The sequence below is a fragment of the Echinops telfairi genome, unplaced genomic scaffold, assembly GCF_000313985.2.
Source record: "Echinops telfairi isolate 266 unplaced genomic scaffold, ASM31398v2 ScPeMD7_3;HRSCAF=10, whole genome shotgun sequence".
In the NCBI taxonomy this organism is placed as follows: domain Eukaryota; kingdom Metazoa; phylum Chordata; class Mammalia; order Afrosoricida; family Tenrecidae; genus Echinops; species Echinops telfairi.
This window is the reverse complement of record NW_022103899.1, coordinates 40,818,481-40,838,346: the sequence shown is the minus strand read 5'-3', so window position 1 is coordinate 40,838,346 and position 19,866 is coordinate 40,818,481. Positions and strand designations below refer to the sequence as shown.

Genomic DNA, 19,866 nt, shown 5'->3' with positions numbered 1-19,866 from the left:
CCATCTAGCTCAGAAGCAACAAAGCCCACATGGAACAACATATCAGCCTGTGTGATCACGAGGTGTCGAACAGATCACTGAAGACAAGTGTACTTTTAAGGGGTTTATGCTCATCCAACTGCATGAATGTCATTTTTTCCTGAAGAATGGCTTTGTTTTAAAAGGTTAGCTGTGGTGAGTCAGCATCGCCTGGGCGGCAGTGAGTTCTGTTCTGTTTTTCTTTTGTAGGAGGAGCCTTGGTGTTATGCGGAACCCACGCTGGGCTGCTCCAGACCACCAACCACCAACCTGCTCTTTGAGAGAAAGAGGAGGTTTTTAACTTTCGTAAAGAGTTAGTCTCAGAAACCCATAGGAGCAATTCTGCCCTGTTCCATAGGGTCACTGCGAGTTAGAACCCACTGGATCGCATTTGTGATTTGAGTTTTATCTTTAAAGAATTTTCAAAAGGCTTTAAGAGTGGATGAGTGCTTAACCGAAAGTTGATTCTCACTCATACTGACCCTAGGTGGGCGTCCCAAGGATGTAAGAGCTTGCCTGCCCGTGCCACCAGGGCTCCTCCATGTAAGTTTCAGATATCATCAAATATGGAATGTAGGTATCAGCTCTTTGCATCACGATAGCTTTCTCACAGATGGGGAAAGGAACAAAAAGTTAAGTGAGAGGCTTCTTGAGGCTCATCGTCCCAGTTCCTTTATGGGCTCACTTCCCTGGGAGACCATAAGAGCTTGTAGCAGGACTTACAAAGCATGGTTTTTCATTTATCTCTTTGCTTTTTAAGTCTAGTCACTGTTAGGATTTAGGTAGATATTGCCAAACAAGATAGAGAAAACTCCAAATGGAATGTCTTTATTTTAATGCCTTACTTTAACAATCAAATTGAAAATGTTTTGATAATATGAAAGTAGAATTAATAGGGTCTTCCTTGCCTTGTGGTTCACTTAATCCCCAAATCCTGTTCAACTTCTTCAAAAGAATGAGTTCTAAGATAGATTTGTAATAGTTGTTCATGCCCCCCTCACCCTCCCATCTTTCTCTTTGTGATGGCAGTATATCACTGTTAAAAACTTATTATATATGTGAAGGCAAGTAAAAAAGTGTTATTACTACCAACCCATAGAAACTTGTATAAAACAAAGATATCAAAATGTAAAGCTCTTGATTCTCAGCATATCCTCCTAGGTTATACATTCCCCCCACCCCCCTCCCGCAATTCTGCATTCTTGGATTTATTCTGTGGTAAGATGGCACATTCTGCATCCTTGGTGGACCTCGGTCATGTTCATGTTAGGTGTCTTTGAGTTTGGGGAATAAAAGGAAGTCTGAAGGTGAAAAATGAGGGCAGTGGGGTGGGGTGGCAAAGGGTTTCCAAGAATGTGTTTGTAGGAGAGCCCTTGCTACCCTTGAAGAAAAGGTAGAGGGGTGGCTGTGCTGGGGTCGGGGTGGGGCTGGGGGCGGGGGGGATATCCTTCTTTCAACTTTGATGGCTTTTTTCTCACTAATGCAATTTTCCGTTTTCTTAAAAACCTCTTCCTAATAAGCTCCCCTGTGTCAGTCCGGGTAGACTGGAGAAACAAATCCACAGAAACGCATTTCTGTAAGAAAGAGGTTTATGTACAAGAGCAGTTAAATTTTGAGGAAGCATCCCAGCCCAGTCCAGATCAAGTCCCTAAGTCCGATATTAACACATATGCCCGATATCAGTCTGTACAATTCTCTCTGACTCAGAAACACATGCAATGATGCCGAGTGCAGGAAGATCACAGTCCAGTGGGGTGGAAGGCTTCTGGGTCCAGTGGCATTGTAAACATCTCAGCGCTGGCAGCGGTCTCCACTTGGCTGCTCCAGCACCCAGGGCGGCAAACGGGTAGGTCCCTGTGGCTTCTCCAGTTCAGGGCACCAGGGTAGTTCCATGCGACTTGTCAGCTGCAATGTCTCCCAGGGAGTGAGAAAGAGAGAGCAGAGTCTCCGCCTCCAAGGAAGAAAACCCAGGCGTTCCCAGGATCCTCAGGAGCAGGCCTTGCCCACACAGAGGCCTCACTGGCTAGCATCTGACTGACAGGCTAGAGTCCACCCCTACACTCTTAATCCTCAAATTGACAATCGATTACCGTATATACTCAAGTATAAGCCAATGCAAATATCAGCCAAAGCACTTAATTTTACCACAAAAACTGCATAAAAAATGGGCTGAAAAACTCGGCTTATACACAAGTATATATGGTATATAACTACCACATCCTATGACTGTAACTTATTCTTAAAAAACAAACAAACAAAATCACTACTCTTTTGGAATATAACTGTCGTCATAGCCTCCTCCCCCTTCCTTAGATGGACCAAGCATTCTTGGTCCATCTGAAACTGGTCTTGGGTGGAGGACAGCGATAATGTAACGTGGTGCAGAGCTGCTATGATTTGGAAAGATGTTGTCTGTAGTTAAATTTGATATTAGTCCTGACCACAAAGCCGTGTCTATTCTATGGCCCCCCTTTTTAAAAAAGACAGCCTTATAAGACTAAGACATATTATGTATTACTGAGATAGCTTGTCTGCAGCCATCCATGGACTGCAGACATGTTTAAATCAGGTTTGTTCAGAAGAAGCCCATGCACGTATGAACTGGAAACCTGTAGAAATATTTTTTTTAATCACCCTGGTGTCTTCGGAGCGTTGAGGCAAAAAAATCAGACACAAAACCCAGGAATTGAAGCCATTTGTGTGTAGTAAAGATTTCCAACGGCACATCATCTTCATTTACTAAGGGTGGTGGTTTTAGTCTTGAACCAGGATTAGAGATATGCTTATTCCACAGGGCATTTTGAATAAGTGTCTGTTAATTCCTTGTCTTTCATTTTTAAACAAAGCAACTGCTTCTGCCTGGAAAATACATTTGAACAAACTAAATTTGTATAAACCAAATACATGAAGAAAAATAGAATAGCATCAGTAAGTATAGCTTCTGGCAATTTTAATGGTGTCACCAATCAATCTTCTTGACTTTAATTTAGTTTTAGACAATGCTCAGAAACCATTTTCATGGATGCCCTAAGTGATTTTTTCCCCCCACAAATAAAATGATGTCTTTAAAAACTTTATGAGCAAACGATCTTTTGACATGGTGTCCTTATTTTATTATTAGTATTTTTTTGATACCTTGAAATTTGAATATGGGTGCTAATGGCAGGGATTTCGTACTATATATTCAAGGACAGATCATATGCCTTCCAAGGCTTGGTTTCTGGGAAATATATATATATATATATAGTATGTGTGTATAAGCACCATGGAATTCTTCCAAAAATTTGTTGGCCCTGAAATCAATTCCAACTTATGGTAAACCCATGAGATAAGATGTGTTTTCTTTTATCCAATACAACAGAAAATTAAAACAAAAATCAAAACAGAACTTTAATCTCTTCATTTTTTGATGTCTTAAAATTTCTTTCATTGTTTTACTAGGGTGACATACCTTCTGTGGAATATCTCTTACAACATGGAAGTGACCCGAATGTTCAGGACCATGCCGGATGGACACCATTGGTAGTTTCCTATTGGCTTATTTTTTGTTCTCCTTGCATTTACGTTTTACCGTTCATAGTTAGGTAGTTGTCAGGCATCTTCCTCTGCCACAGCCACACGAGTCTCAGAAAATAATTGTTTGCCATCTACCTTTTTTCTTGTGGCAGGCAAGAAACTGATTGACCTCATTGACTGATTCCCCGCAAAACTGGGAATGCAGTTTTATTATATGGCTGCTTTTAGGTCCTGCTTGGAGGTAACGGCAGCAACCAGCATCAAGCCTGTTCTGTAGCACTGCAACCCGATGTCTGCATACAGAAAGGTCGTGGGACTTTGAGACAAGGGAGCAGTTCTCATTGAGGCTCTTACCTGTCTCACTTGGATCCTGTCCAATTGCAAATATGGACAGAGGTAGTAGAAAGCTTACCTGAAACATTTTCCTTTTAACTTTTTGCATATTATTACTGAGGAGGAGCCCTGGTGGCAAAGTGGTTTATATGGGACTACCTACTACAGGGTCAGCAGTTCCAAACTACCAGCTGCTCCTCAGGAGAATGATGGGGATTTCCACTCCCTTTAAGAGTTACTGTCTTGGAAACTCGGGGCCAGTTTTACTCTGTCTGATAGGAACGCAGTGAGTTGAATTGCACTTAGTGGCAGTGCGTTTTGGGCTTTATTATTACTAGAAACGCAGAGCGAAGTAGTCTCTGGAAGAAAAAGGATGGCTCAGAGACGTAGAAATAAATGTTACAGGAGCTAATGACACTAGGATGCTAAGTAAGTGTGCGATTGGCATGCAGCCCCGGAAGTGTCAGCAGATGAGGTGGATGGTTGCCTTTCTCATGTATGCTAGACATTGAGTACAGAAATTAGGAGGCTCTCATTAGGCCGGTGCATAAAAGGTTTGAAGTTATGCAATGACATCCTTCCTTGCCCCATTCTTAAGCTGTAAAGTTTAGTCTAGATCAGAGCCACTTAGTTATTTGGACTCCACAGGCTAGTTAACTTTTCAAAAATAGGTTACTTTTAAGACATTTAAAAGATACGAAGGCAAATTGTAGTAAGGGCTAGTAGGTGATGCAGGGGAACTGAGGCCCAATTTAAAATAATTGTAGCTTATAACTTACTTTGTATTACTCCTAGAAATACTTACAGATGTTACTGCAGGACCACCTATTAAGAATTGAAATAGATGTACTCAGAAAGCTCATGTTTCAAAGAAGACAGCAGCGTGGCATTATTAGCAGGTCACAAGACATAAGGAAAGACTTCCATGAGAAACTGCTTTGAATACTCGATCAAGTTACCAACTATGTCTTTCTTTCAACAAACTTTGAACCCTGACCCTGTATTCAGGTGTCATTGACTTCAGCCAGACTGCCCTCTATAGGTCAGCAAATGGAGAGCCTTGTCTTGCACATGCTCTTTCTAGTTCAGCACCTTCAGTGCATGCGGTTATGTCTGTGTGCTGGTGACCAGCGCCTGGTTTAGTGAATTTAGCCTTGGACAGGGTCATATTTTGGGGAAGATCAGGTTAAGTACTTTGTCAATGCTTTTTTTTGTGTGTGTAATATGGAACATTTTAGGAATCTCTAGGCTTAAACCTGCATTTTATTGTAAAGGAAAAACAGTAGCGGTTACAGTGGGGTTTAAAGTTACATTTTATTCTACACATAGGAACACTCGATTCCCGTACTTAAATGGGTGGCCTCTTCTTTTTCTATGGATCACCATGTATCACGGCCACATTTACTAATTGTGGCTTATTACCTTGTCCCAACAAGTATTTAGGAAAAGAATGCATTTGTTGACTGAAGTTCACATCCCTTGTTTTATGGTAGCGTTATTCATGCTCATCTTCACGGCTCTGTGCTTTTCACCTCATTAGCATGAAGCCTGCAATCATGGGCACCTGAAGGTGGTGGAATTGCTGCTTCAGCACAAGGCGTTGGTGAACACCACTGGCTATCAGAATGACTCTCCACTCCACGATGCTGCCAGGAATGGGCACTTGGACATCGTCAAGCTCTTACTCTCCTATGGAGCCTCTAGGAATGCTGTGTAAGCGATTTTAACTTAATTTTCAATTTTTCCCCCAGTTGGCTTGTTTTCTTGAATCAGGATATATAGTACAGCAAAGACTTGAATACCCAGATGGCTTCATTGCTTCGCTGCTCTTCCACAGTTAAATTAGAGGTGACCATTGAGGAACCCCGTTGTCATAGTGGGGTTGGTTACGTGTCGAGCTGTTAACCACCAGGTCAGCAGTTTGAGCCTATCAGCTGCTCCTCGAGGATGATGAGGGTGTGTGCTTCCCTGGAGATTTAAAAGTCTTGGAGACCCAAAGGGGAATTTTCTGTCTTATAGGTAGTGGATGTGTGTCCTCCTCCCCTCCTGCTCACTCCCTGCCTGCCCATTATGCTCAGGGTTTATAATCCCCATCCATGCCCTTTTTCTTTATGATTTCACATAATTGGGAAGAGTTGGTATTTTAATTCAGAAGCAATTGTCAGTTAATTTTAGAAGCTTTGAATTTCTGGAAAGGTTCACTTTGGGTCCATAGAAGCATACAAATTCCATAGATGAATACATATAAATAAGAAAATAATCTGAAGTATAGAAAAAATTATATATGTCTCGGTACTTTAAAACTGTTGGTGTGTTCTATTTATTTTGTGCTTTCTCTGCCTATGTAGTAGAGTAGCAGCTGAAATAAGTAGGAATTCAGATGTTGGGTTAGTGTAGTAGAATTGTTTCTTCGATTTTTCACATCATTCAAATGAGGCTCTGGGTAAATTGTTTTGCAATGTCAGGGCACAGCAACACATTAGTGAATGCTGGTGGCTGCATTTTAAAATTGCTATTGTCAAGAGTGTCACAAGCCAATGCCATGTGTGGATTTTATATCTTTAATCTGTATCTAGGTTCATCTCTGCCTATATATTATTTCACCCCTTCTAGCTAATGAGGTAGTTGAGATGAAAATACAAGAATTGCCTCTTTGTGCCTCCATTTCTTCTATAGGTTTGTAAAGAGCATATGAAAGTTAGGCTTGCACTGGTGCAGAGGCAAAGAAGAATTAAAAGGGCAGATCTTCTAGGTTGTAATGGTTTATAGATAGCCATGTAATAATCATTAAAAAAACAAATTACTAGTGCAAGCAAGTACCACCCTCTGCTGCTGTTTTGGTAAATATGACTAATCTCATTTGTTTCCCATTGTCTGTTGGAAGGTAGTTGAGGAAAGTTTCCAAAAACCAATGACCTTCAAGTTTGGTTCCCTATAGCGAGCCTGTGAGACAGAGTAGAACTGCCCTCGCGGGATTCATAGGCCATGAATCTCCACAGAAGCAGATTGCTTCAGCCCTCTCCCTTGGAGTGGAACTATCACCACGGCTCCTTGGGGCAAATTCAGGGGCTTTATATTCTTTTGTTTTCTATTTTTCTGTATTTATTTATATTGGACCTAATAGGTATGACATTTCCTGTGGGTGTAGCAGGCCATTTGATAAAGCAAATGGTTGCTTGGGCCAGGTGAGACCGAATTGTCTCCATTCCCAGGGTTCTTAAATCAGCCATGACTTCGTTAATGAATGGAGCACTGGTCAGAGTGTTAGGGAATACAGCTTTTATTTGTGGCTCCATTATTGCCTTTATAGCCTCAGGCAGGTTAATTTCTGTGCCTTGGTGTCCTCACCTATAAAACACGGCTGATGCCTGCTGCTTTCCTATTTCTTCAGCGTATTGTGAGGATTAATGAGCCAGAGCATAAGGCCTGTCTCAGGTGTATACGACATGATTCTTCACTGCCATGAGGCTTATTAATATATAAGGTGTGGCGGTAGACAGTGACCAAGTCTGCTGTCCTGGAGAGATGTGTGTTTTACCTAAGATCAACCCTTAAAGTAGCAGATTTTAGTAGCATGAATAGCCAGAATAGAGGTCTTGGTGGTGTAGTGGGTTACCCATTCATTGGGCAGCTAATCACAAGGTCAGCAGTTCTAATCCACCAATCACTCCATGGGAGAAAGATGACGCTTTCTGCTTCCGGAAAGATTTACAGCATCATAGAGGCAGTTCTTCTTTGCCCAACAGGGGCACTATGAGTCAGAATCCACTCGATGGCAATGAGTTTGAGTTTTGAGTCGCCCAGAGTTGTCCAGTTGGCCTTCCTACCGTAGGGGGAGCACTCTTTATCATTGGTGTTTTGTGTTAAAGTCATCGCTGGCCACCTGTGGTTGGTTATTGGCTACTTGAAATGTGCCTACCATAAATTTCTTTTTATTTTCATTAATTTAAATAGCCACACGTGTCAAGTGGTTCCTGTAGCCCAGGGGTATCAAACTGGCGGCCTGCAGACCACATGTGGTCCCCGAGGTAATTTTTTGTGGCCCACGATGGTCTGAAATAAAATGAAAATAGAAAAAATTGTTATGAAGAAATTAGCGCTTAGGGGGAGATTGAGGCAACACCGTACACACAATGCCCTCGTTACATTTTATTTCAGAGCATCATGAGCCACAAAAAATTACCTCGGGGGCTGCGTGTGGCCTGTGGGCTGCCAGTTTGACACCCCTGCTGGAGTGGGTACCTGGCTGATAGAGTTAAGATCATAGAGTTAAAACCTTCCCAGGAAGGTTTATTTGGAAAAGGAACGGGAATGATAATTGCATGAGGATGTGAAGTCCGGTGCAGAGCTGCTCCCCGGGAAGAAGATGAGACCATCCGCCCCTTAGAGATGGACAGCCCGCCCACCCTGTGTCGGTCTGCCATGAGTGTGAGTGGACTCAGTGGCAGTTGGACTTGGTTTGGGGTTCACAGCTGCATGAAGGAGCTGTGGTGTGGCGATAGGGTAGGTGTTGGGTTGCTACCTGAGGTCAGTGGGCTGAATCCTCCAGCCATTCTGTGGAAAAAGGATGAGGCCGGCTGCTTCCACAGAGATTCCCAGTCTTGGAAACCCTGTAGGGCAGCTGGTTCTCTATCCCACAGGGTCACCGTGAGTCGGGATCAACGCTATAGCCCTGGAGCTGTTTTTTTGTTTTAAAGCAGTATGTTAGCTGTTTCTAAACATTGTAATTCTTCCCATTCCTGATAGTTGGGTATCATACTGAGAATTTTTCTGCACTGATTTCATTTTTTTAAATCCTATTTTGTACAGCTGTTCATTTGATAGGCTTTACTGGTATTCTTGTTTTAAAATTAATTTATTCCCTAGAGTTTAAACAAATAAAGTACAGGTCAGTATATATTCCTTATTCACTTAAAACCCATCCATGTAGTCCCTGTAATATTTTTAAGGTAAAAGCCCAATTCCAAACATGATTTATAAGGCCTTAGATGGGCTCCTTACTTCTCCAGCCTCATCTTTGAACAGTTCCTCATGTTCTTTTTCATGCAAAGTTTTTATACTAGATGCTTTGAGAATTTATTTCCTTTAGATTTCCTAAGCTTTCTTCTTAGCCTGTAATCATACTTTTCATCTCTCAGGGACATTCATTTGTGGTGACTAAGTTCACATTCTGTGGGTCTCATCCTAGAAAGTTATCTATTCTTGACTTTATTTTCTCAATCCTTACTTCTGTATTTAGGTGCATCCCACAAGCTAACATTACTGTCTTCTCATTCGATTGTAAGCTCCCTGGACTACGGACCCTGGCTGCTCTCCCAAGCCTGGACTAAGTGTTGCCGCGTAGTGTTTTCTCCCTTGATAAAGGATTACATGAGGTGAAAATAGGAATTTCTCCTTTCTCTCTCTACCTTCCTGTAACTCTGAGGAGAATCCCTTAAACCCCATTTCCATGCCAGTTCCTTCTCATGGGTGAGTGACCAGCCCTGGGAGCTGTTAGAGTAAATAGCGTGTGCCCTGCTGGCACTTTTCCGAAGCAGTCTTTGTTTTTCACCAAATGAGCAGCCAGACTTTGTTCCCTTCTGTGGGCATCCATTGTGGTTGTTGTAAGTAAATTCTTAGGCTTCGTGTTTTTGAGCTTTCTCCCACTGTCAGGGTTGCTTTCTCGATGTCGTATTGACAGAGGTGATCAGATGAAATTCATTCCTGTGCCTTCCTATAGTTTTTAGGCATGGGAAGGAGGCCCTGGGGCCAGAAGACGATATAGTTATTACTTTTTTCCCTCCAAGAAACTCTTGCACAGTTTTGGCCATCAATGTCCTGAATGGCGCAGGCCTGGGTCCTGATTTGGTGTGTGTGCTTGTTTTTCCCCTCTCCGCTGATTGTTCTCTCAGGGAGCAGGAGTCACGTCTTTTTCTGTACAACAGAATGACGGTCAGAGGGAGCACAAGTATCGCCATCGTTAGCGCTTGGGTCTTTTTCCTTATTGTACATATCTAAAAGACGTTCTTCAGTTCTGAAACAGCGGTTGAAGTCTTCTTTTTATATAGATCTCTTTCCTTCCTGGTCTTTCAGGAAGTCTTCTACCGCTGCTATAATTTTATCACCTTCCCTGTTCTCTTGGTTGCTGTTCTAATGGGAGTGAGCAGGCAGATCGTGGATCTTAGAAGAAGGATATAGAAAAAAAGAACAGGGGCTGGACTTTGAATGAGGAGACAGGGCACTAAGATACACTAAGGCTGGATTGCTTATTCATTCACTTCTGGATTACTTATTTATTCACTTCTAGGACCTCCTGTTAGTCATGTAAGACTAGAAGGAGAGCAGGGATGGTGAGGAGAGAAGACGCCAGCAAAGGTAGACAGGAACCATGACAGGCCAACTTTCAAATTAAAAGCTTTCATTTTCACACTGGCAGGAAGCTTTGTTTAGAGATCGGTCTAATGCAGTGGTTTGCAACCTTCCTAATGCTGCGACCCTTTAATACAGTTCCTCATGTTTTGGTGACCCCCAACCATAACATTATTTTCGTTGTTACTTCATAACTGTAATTCTGCTGCTGTTATAAATTGGGTGACCCCTGTGAAAGGGTTTTTTGATCCCCAAAGGAGTCGCGGCCCATAGATTGAGAACTGCTGGTCTAATAGTCCAAGGAAGAAATGGTGAGAATCTGAATTAAAGTAGTGATAGTAGCAGTGAGGGTGGGGGAGGTGGGCCTTAGTGATTTTGTCAATGTAATTTTTCAGATGCAATTTGATTATATAGGCCATTGTAAATTTCATGACATCTTAGATTATTTTTTGAAATTGGGTAAAGACTATACATTACAATGGATCAATGAAGTTGGTTAAGAGAAGCCTAGTAACATGGTTTCTCTATTTCTTTAAGCCTTTATTACACATGTCCTAGTACAGTTGGATTCAAACCTAATTAGAGGTACCTTGATGCTTGATGATCTGCTTCTGAAAAGTCGAGGTTGGCCTTGGAAATGCCAAGTATATAGTTCTGTGTACTTGGGTCGCCATGACCCAAAATTGAGTCAATTACAACTTCATAGCAGCGCTAATGTTGCAAATTTGTCAATTGGCTTTATAGATACATGTGTGGAAGTACATGTATGAAACTTCATTTAATGAGGTCATTTTACGTATTTGTTTCCTTGGAGAACTGCATGTTCTGTTAAGAAATATAAAATAGGACCTCTTGATTTTACAGCATCTCTCTTACCCTAATTTTAAGAATATAATCAGCATTTACTAACCTTTATTTCTATTACATTTTTCACAGCATTTTCCAAAACTTTCAGAACAATATTATAAAATAATGTGATCGTTGGCAGTCTTGTTTTCTTCTCAATTAAAAAAAATATTCACGGTAGGTTTGAGATTGATACTCTTCACTGCCCTACAGAAGCTTCCTTCCAGTATTGACTGTTGTTTTTTAAAACAATCATGAATTTCTTTTATTACATGATTTTCACTGTTAAGAGATGCTCTTATAATTTTTGCATGCTGATGTCATTAATTTCCTAATATTAAACCTTTCTTGCTTCTTTGCTTAAATAAGGCTTTGTGTACTTTGCTCTTTAAACAAGTATTCTAAGTCAGTTTGTTAGGATTTTAATTAGGAATTTTGTATTTATAATGATAAGCTAGAATGATTTGTTATTTTGTCTTTCATTTCCTTGCCCACAGATTTTGACAAAATTTTTTTAGTAGCTTCTTAAAAGTAGTCAGGATGCTTTCCACGCTACCTGGTTTTTGGAATGCAGTGTCCTATAAGCTCTCTCCCTAACCCCCACCCTTAACACAACTATGGTGTGCTAAGTTCTATAGTGTAAATTTTTTAGAGATCTCTCTAGTATTGTTATTTGTAGTTGTTACTCTGAAATACTAATTTATTAAGAGAATACAGATACTAAAGAAAAGATAAGGGGTCCTAGTTGCACTGTAGGGTCTGGTGGCATAGAGCAGTGGTTCTCAACCTTTCTAATGCCTCGACCCTTTAATACAGTTCCTCATGTTGTGGTGACCCCCCCAGTCATAACATTATTTTCATTGTTACTTCATAACTGTAACTTTGCTGCTGAATCGGGAGACCCCTGTGAAAGGGTCGTTCAACCCCCCTAAAGAGGTCGCAACCCACAGGTTGAGAATCGCTGGCATAGAGGATTTCAAACTGGGCTGATAACCAGAAAATCAGCAGTTCGAACCTACCAGACTGCTCGTATGAGAAAAACCAAAATCATTATAAACAGAGAAGATTAACATTGTCAGTGATTTTAATAGACAACACCACAATAAACGGAAAGATTAAAGTTGTCAAGCACTTACCTTTTATGTAGATCCATAATTAATGGTTATGGATCTAGAGATTGCCTGATGTATTATATTGGGCAAATTTGCCACTTTAAAGATTTCTTTAAAGTGTTGAAGAGCTAAAATATTATTTGAGGACTAAGATACACCTCTAACAAGCCACGGCATTTCAGTTGCTCCAGATGCATGTGAAAATTGGACAACGAATAAGGAAGACCATAAAAGAGTTGATGCATGTGTTAATCTAGAGAAACCAGGACACTCCTTTATGTGTAAGAGAAAGCTTTATCTCAAAGAGTAATTGTATGCTAAGAAAACATCTCAACCTAGTCCAGATCAAGTCCATAAGTCCTATATTAGCATATATGTCCCATACCAATCTACAAATTCCTCTTCGGACTCATGCAACATATGCAATGACACTTAATGCAGGAAGATCACAGGCCAGTGGGGGCAAAGTCTTGTGGATCCAGTGGAGCTGAAGGCATGTCAGCACTGGTGTGGGTCTCCACGTGGCTCCTGCAGCGCCAGGGCTCTGGCTCCATCAGTGTAGTTCCATGTGGCTTGTCAACAGGTATGTCTCATGGAGAGAGTCTGTCTGGCCTCCAGTGAACTATTTCCATCAAGCCTCCTAGTGAGGTCATGAAGCTCTGATCTGATTGACAGGCTAGACTCCACCCCTTTCTTAAGTTGACAGTAGATTATGTAACTGCCAGCAATGCATTTGAATTAAGGTATCCGCAAAAGATATTGAAAATACCATGGACTGCCAGACGAACAAACAAGTCTGTCTTGGAAGAAGTAACAGCCGAATGGTCCTTAGAAGTGATAATGACAAGACTTACCTCTTAAGTACTTCAGACAGTTTATGAGGGAGACTCCTCCCTGGAAAGGACATCATGCTTGGTAAAGTAGGAGATCAGGCAGACAAGAGGAAGACCTTCAAAGAGATGGCTTGACACGGTGGCTGCAACGATGGGTTCAAACATAACAATTGTGAGGATGGTGCAGGACCAGACATATTTCATTCTGTTCTGTATAGTGTATAACGTTGCCTAACAATAGCAATGTTTCTTTATATATATAGATAGAAACTGTATCTTAGCAATGATGTACCAATCTTTCTCAGTAACTTAGATAAATAACAGCAATGACCTATGAAGACTTAAACCTTCTCTAAATAAATTTTCAAAATCTTCAGTCATTTCCTCCAAAGTGATTTGTGATATCATAATTAATATCCTCTATTTTATCTTTTTGGGCTCTGATAGCCATTGATTGCATCAGAATGGCTACATAGAACTCACAGACAAAATTCATGATTAAAGGATTTATTAAGCAAATTATCAAGTTGTAATGCCAGTGAGAAATATACAGTTGAGTTGTTTTTGGGACAGGTTACAGAATTCTGTAGTCTGCCACAAAGGGGCGTCCCAGCCAGCTGTAAGCTTCAACCTGAAGTCAGGGCATGCCTATTGGTCAGCAAACCCAGCTCCCTGAATTGAGTGCCCAGAGGCATCCCTCTCCAGTAAGCCTCAGCCTGAAGGCGCTCAGCTCCGCTTCCATGAGTCAGCAAGCCCACGTTCCTCTCGTAAGTGCCCAGAAGCACCCCACTCTGCAAGCCAGCTTCCTGCACAGAAGCAGTCAGCTTTACTTGCTCCGCGGGTTGGGAAATCCATCACTGCTCTGTGCTCTGGTTCCTGCTTCCATCCCTCTGCTATGGGAGCTATGGGAGCTGTCATCTGGATCCAAGGAGTTCACTGTACAGAGAACTCGGGTCCAGAGGACAAGTGCCACTCCTCACTTGTGCTGGTGATGAGATCCCTCCTCCTGCTTCTCAGAGTTCTTTTTCTATGCAGCAGGATGGCACTCCAGGGAATCCTATTTAGAATTACGCACAGGTGAATCCTATCATTATCCTCCCCACCTCTCACCCCCACCTTCTTAGCAGCTGAACAATGGGAAAGGTCATTTTGTGGGAGTTAGTAACATTGGCTACAAGAGCCACAATAAACAGTTCACTATCCCTGCATGATTAAAAACTACAGGTAAAGAAATCGGTTAAGAAGACTTTCGAGTAGCAGTTCTCAACCTGTGGGTCATGACCCCTTTGGGGGTCGAATGACCCATTGACAGGGGTCGCCTGATTCATAACAGCAGCAAAGGCATTAGGAAGGTTGAGAACCACTGCTTTAGAGAATAAAACGGGTAAACTTTACCAGTATATTATATTGTGAATGAAGATGGGAAAAATTTCAGAATGAAAAAGATACTCTTGGACACTGATCATGTAAGATATTTCAATGCCTAGTAAAAATAAAAATTGTAAGATTCAGTATAAAGTATGCTATCTATATACAACACTTGGAATTCACTAAATTACTGAGCCTTTTTTTGGATAGGGCATTAAAAGAATTGAAATCTCAAAAATGGTGCGTGTAAAAAATATCGATGGACTCAGGTGCTATGTGCAGATTTAGCAGTTAAAACGTTGAAGTTTTTCTTATGCTGTGAAAATAGCTGTAATTATGGTAGTGTGGCATTACCCATACAGTTTTATTTTACAGCTACTCACTGCCCTCGTCTCAAATGCCCTTTGCTTTATGCTTAATTATTTCATCAATTTTCTGTCTCTTACTGAAGTGCTCAATTCTATTTAGCCCTGGTAATCTTATGATGTGTCCTTTTGTATTGGGCCTTAACCTTGAAAGTGCAGTGCTTAGGGTCTACAGTGTTGGTAAGAAGGCTTTCTTCTGCCAGACAAGTCCATTCTTATTCTACTCACAGGCCCTCCACATCCACCCACCACACGCCAAATGTCCAAGGCTAGTCCAAGGCTCAAGGTCATTTTGTGTGCCAGTGTGTTTTCTTTGCCTTCTTTGAAAGCTATCTCACATTTCACCTCGTTATTTGTGCTTTGTTTCACACTTTAGCAGTTTGATACTTACGGGTTACATGAATTTTTATACTCCGGTTATAGGGAAGGACAATATTTTCTAAATCGTCTCTATCTTTCCTAAATGCCTTGTTTTAATGTTAAGATATGAGGTTAAATCATGCCAGAAATTAAGCATATATTTAATTGTATTTTAAAAAAATCATTCTATAAGCTTCCCAGGCAATTTGTTTCGATAATAAATCACATTAAATTATTATTGATGTGTCTTGTCTTGATTCTATGATGTTCCAGTACATCTTTAGAAAAAAAAAAAGAAAGATAAAAATGCTTTCTGTGAAGCAAAGCAAACAGAATAAGTGATTTACCAGTGACTTCAATTAATTAGCAGGAATGAGGCTTCTACTCCCTTAAAGAGTAACAGTCTCAGAAACCCACAGGGGCAGTTCTGCTCTGTCCTGTAGGGTTGCTGTGAGTGGGAATTGATTTGATGGCAGTGAGTTGGTTTTTTTGTGGTGGTTGTTCAATTACTAATCACATTAATAGTCACCAATGTATGACAACGAACTTTTCCTCCATGTGTTACGTCTTTTCAAAAAGAGAAATAATTATGTGTCTTTTAAATTAATTTTCAGCCTATTAGTAAGTGTGTAAGAAAAGTATTAGCGCATTCGATCATGGGAAAACAAGTTTTAATGTAATGGCAAATAGGAGGAGGAGAAATCCTACATGTCCTTCCATCTTTTCTTGCTATGTCTTTTGCAAGGTGCCACATTTAAACTTCTATCTAATTGTAAATGCCAGTGGTCTGTGAAGGAGCAGAAAACAGTATGACAGGATTTAACAGGCTCCCTGTCCCATGATGCAGGACCGAGGTTTGACCAATTATCTTTCAGTAAGCATTTGTATTGCACCATTCTCTAGCTGGTTACCAATACTCGAAGGCTAAAGAGGTTAGTGACTTGAGTAGGGCCAGAAGTGTGTGTAATCCAAGCAGAGAAACCATATGGTTAAAGGCCATATGCATAATAAGGACTCTATGTAAGTTTGAGTCTCACTAGTCATTTTATGAAATCGTTTTTAGAGGAGAAAACATCTTTTTTTAGACTTTTATTTGTCATTTTTAGTATAAAGCACACTATAAGTATTATGGTTCTGTAAAGCAGTATTTTCACATAACGGTTTTCCATCATGTCATGAACCAAAACTATCACCATCAAGCCATTTCCAACTCTTAGGGCCCCCGTAGGGCAGAGTAGCACTCTCCCTTTGAGTTTCTGAGACTGTAAATCTTTACAGAAGTAGACAGCCTCATTTTTCTCCTGATGAGCTACTGGTGGATTTGAGCCACTGATCTTGTGGTTGGCAGCTCAATATAAGGATATAGTGAATATTTGGAGCCCTAGTTGTACTGTGAAGCCCTGATGGGATATTGGGTTGCAAGTTGGGCTCCCAACCAGAAGGTCAGCAATTTGAATGCACCAGCCACTTTGCAGGATAAAGATGAGCCTCCCAGGACTGCTTCATGTTGTCATAGTAGACTTTTAGTTGTATTGGTGTAAGATAACTATGCCTCGTCATCCAGTTGCTGTGAATTAAGTTACACTTGTTAAAACCTTATATTTTATTTCTTCAAGGATTAAAATAAAAGTTTATCATTGTTAAAAAATATTTGCGTGCCTTGTAATTTTCTTGGTGGCAGTGTGACTGATAGGTTTATTTGCTCAGTTTTATACTGGGTTGTCTAAAGCCTGTGATATGAGTACTTCCACTCAGGTTTCTCTTTTTGACTGTCATGTTTATGGCACGTGTATGCCAAGAGGTTGTGCAGTTGGTTCATGGGCATCATCATTTCGAGGATGAAATTGGTGCTTAGGAAGTGTAGTGGATGAGCTCAGCTACCTTTTGAAATTAAGTGAAGTGATTGCCTGCTCTAATTGTATGGGGATTTAGGACAATTCAGCTAGCAGCATAGTGAATTGTGTCACACTGCTGAAAATCGGGAAACGGAAAGACAGGAGGTCTCGTTTTCTTCTTCCCAGAGGAAGGTTGCCTAGAGGGAACGTGAGTCGGTCCAGTCGAGCTGTGGGACAGGATGGTTTGAGGACCCGGAGAAGAAAGAGGACTCATTCTTTAACTAGTCATGAACAGCAGTCACTAGGGAGTGCTGACTGCGGCTCATTTCTTATCCTTTCATTGGGACTTCTTTCCCCACAGTGCTACCAAAACCCCTTTCACCGAGGTCGTTAACAGGCTTGCCCCTAAGCCCCGTCAAGTGCTTACTGCCCGCTCATTGGAGGTGACGTCATACAGCGTCTCAGTTGACACCTCCGTCCTTCTCTGTCTACTGCTTTACCTGGTTTCTTCCCAGATCTTTTTGCTTCTGCACAAACCATATCATTTACAAAACTGATACTGTACCGTGCATACTATTTTATGAAGGGGTTTCAAAAAGTTCATCAAAAGATGGAATTAAAAAATAGTGGAATTGGCACAAAGTTTTTGAAGCCTGCTCGCATGTCCTGGTTACATACTGCTTTTTCACAAGAACACTAATTAATGCACTCGTATGGCCTTACCACCATTTTCAAAAACAGAGATTAGAAAAAGAAATAAGTTAATTAAAACAAAATTTACTTTCATAATGTCATACAGTTAAACTATTCTCAAACCATATGTAAGGCACTAGAAATAGATAAGATTCAAACAGCTTAAACTTTTAACTTATCATTACAAAGCTGATGAACATCAGTATTGAAGTGAACCAAGAAATGGTAATTTTCAGTCATTGGAACCTCAGTATTTGTTTCCTTAGCTGTGCCACTGAGAGATCGGGGTGCACAGAGATCTGTGAAACCTTCTAGCGTAGCGTTCTGTGACTTGTGAATTGGGACTTATTGAGACTTGTGCTTTCAGTGACTCTGAACCTTACTGGTTTGTGCTTTAATGGCAAGGGTTAATAGTGGTTTACATTGTGTGCTGTTAGGGGCCATCAAGGCCTTCAGACTTGGGCAGCCCTCTCTGTGTCCAACAGAAGGAAACGCTGCCTGGTCCTGGGCCAGCCTCACATTTGTTCTTCGTGCGCGAGTCCATCCGTGAGTCCATCGCTGCGGTGGACCACCGTGTCCAGAGTCTTGACGAGGGCCTTCCCCTTTGCTGCCCTTCCTTCACCAAGACGATGCGCTTCTCCGGGAGCCCGTTCTTTCCTGAGGGCACGTCCAGACTACGAAACGAAGTCTCACCATCCTTGTTTCTTCCAAGACAAATCTGTGCATTACTTTGGTCCTCCATGGTCCTTTCACTGTTTCTTCACCAACACCGTCACTCAAATGTACTGGTTTTTCTCCTATTTTCGTTATTCAACATCCGAGTTTACATGCCGAGGAGGCAACTGAAGATACGTGGTTGAGTCAGGCACACCTTAGGCCTCAAAGTAACATACTTACTTTTCCACAATTTAGAGCGGTTTTATGCAGTAGGTTTACCTAATGTACTGCTTCCTTCGATCTCTTTTCTTTTAAAGATCATTTTGTTGGGGGCTCTTACAGCTCTTAAACAGTCCAGCATCAATTGTATCATGCATATTTGTAACTATGTTGCCATCATTTTCTAAACACTTATTTTCTATTTGAGCCTTTGGTGTCAGCTCCTCTGCTCCCTACCCCCCACCCCTTGATCAATTATAAATTATTATTTTCATATCTTACACCAACTGCTGTCTCCTTTCACTTACATTTCTGTTGTTCTTCCCCCTGGGGTGGGGGTGGGGTGTTATGTGTCAATCATTGAAACCGGTTCCACCTTTGTCCCCTTCTTCCCCGCCCCTTCCTCATACCCTCCTGGTATTGCTACTCCTCCCATTTCTGTTCCTGAGGGGTTTATCTGACTTGGATTTTATGTGGCAGGAGCTCTTATCTGTACCAGTGTACATTCTTTGGTCAAGCCAGAATTGAAAGGCAGGACTTGGGTCATGGTAGTGGAGGAGAGGAAGCCTCAAAGAACCAGAGGAATACTGCGCCCTGGTTGACTCATCCCTTCTTTGTGAATCTTCTGTGAGGGGCTGTCGTAGTGTCTACAGATGGGTTCTGAGTCTATGCTGACCCCTCATTCTCAACAGTGTGATTTTTTGTTTTGGGTCTTCAGATGCCTTTTACCTGATCCTGTGGCTACCTCATGATCATACAGGCTGGTGTGCTTCTTCCACGTGGGCTTGTTCCTTCTCTGCTAGATGGCCTCTTGTTTAATTTCAAGCCTTTTAAGACTCCAGACACTGTATCTTTTGGTAGCCACCATCACCTTTCTTCACCACATTTGCTTATGCATCCACCCTTTGATCTCTTAATTGCTGTTTCTATTAGTGTTGATGGTGGGTCTGAGCGAGATGGAGTCCTTGACAACTTCTATCTTTTCTCCATTTATCATGATGGTACCTGTTTTCTTTACATTGAGTTGTAATCCGTACTGAAGGCTGCAGTCCTTTACCATCTTGAGCAAGGGCATCACATCCTCCTTTCAGCAAGCCAGGTTATGTCACCTGCATATCACAGGTTAATCAACCTTCCTCCAATCCTCATGGTACATTTGTCACATAACCCAACTTCTTTAATTATTTGCTCGTTGACGCACACCTTTTCTGATTTTTTTCCCTTTTCTGATTTTAAACCATGCATTATTCCCTTGTTTTGTTTGCACAGCTGCCTCTTTCTCCATATAGAAGTTCTACATGAGCACAACGAAGAGTTCTGAAATTCCCATTCTTAAGGTTATTCAGTCTGTTATGAACCACAC

General features: G+C 41.4%; 1 protein-coding gene across 1 annotated transcript in view; it reads left to right on the top strand.

The window, feature by feature from the left end:
* BARD1 (BRCA1 associated RING domain 1) overlaps nt 1–19,866 on the top strand; it is a 95,246-nt gene that overhangs the window by 41,966 nt on the left and 33,414 nt on the right. Inside the window, exons 5-6 of the mRNA XM_004701590.2 lie at nt 3,460–3,540; nt 5,408–5,580. Of these exons, the coding sequence (XP_004701647.1) occupies nt 3,460–3,540; nt 5,408–5,580 (254 nt within the window). The remainder of the gene's footprint in view (nt 1–3,459; nt 3,541–5,407; nt 5,581–19,866) is intronic.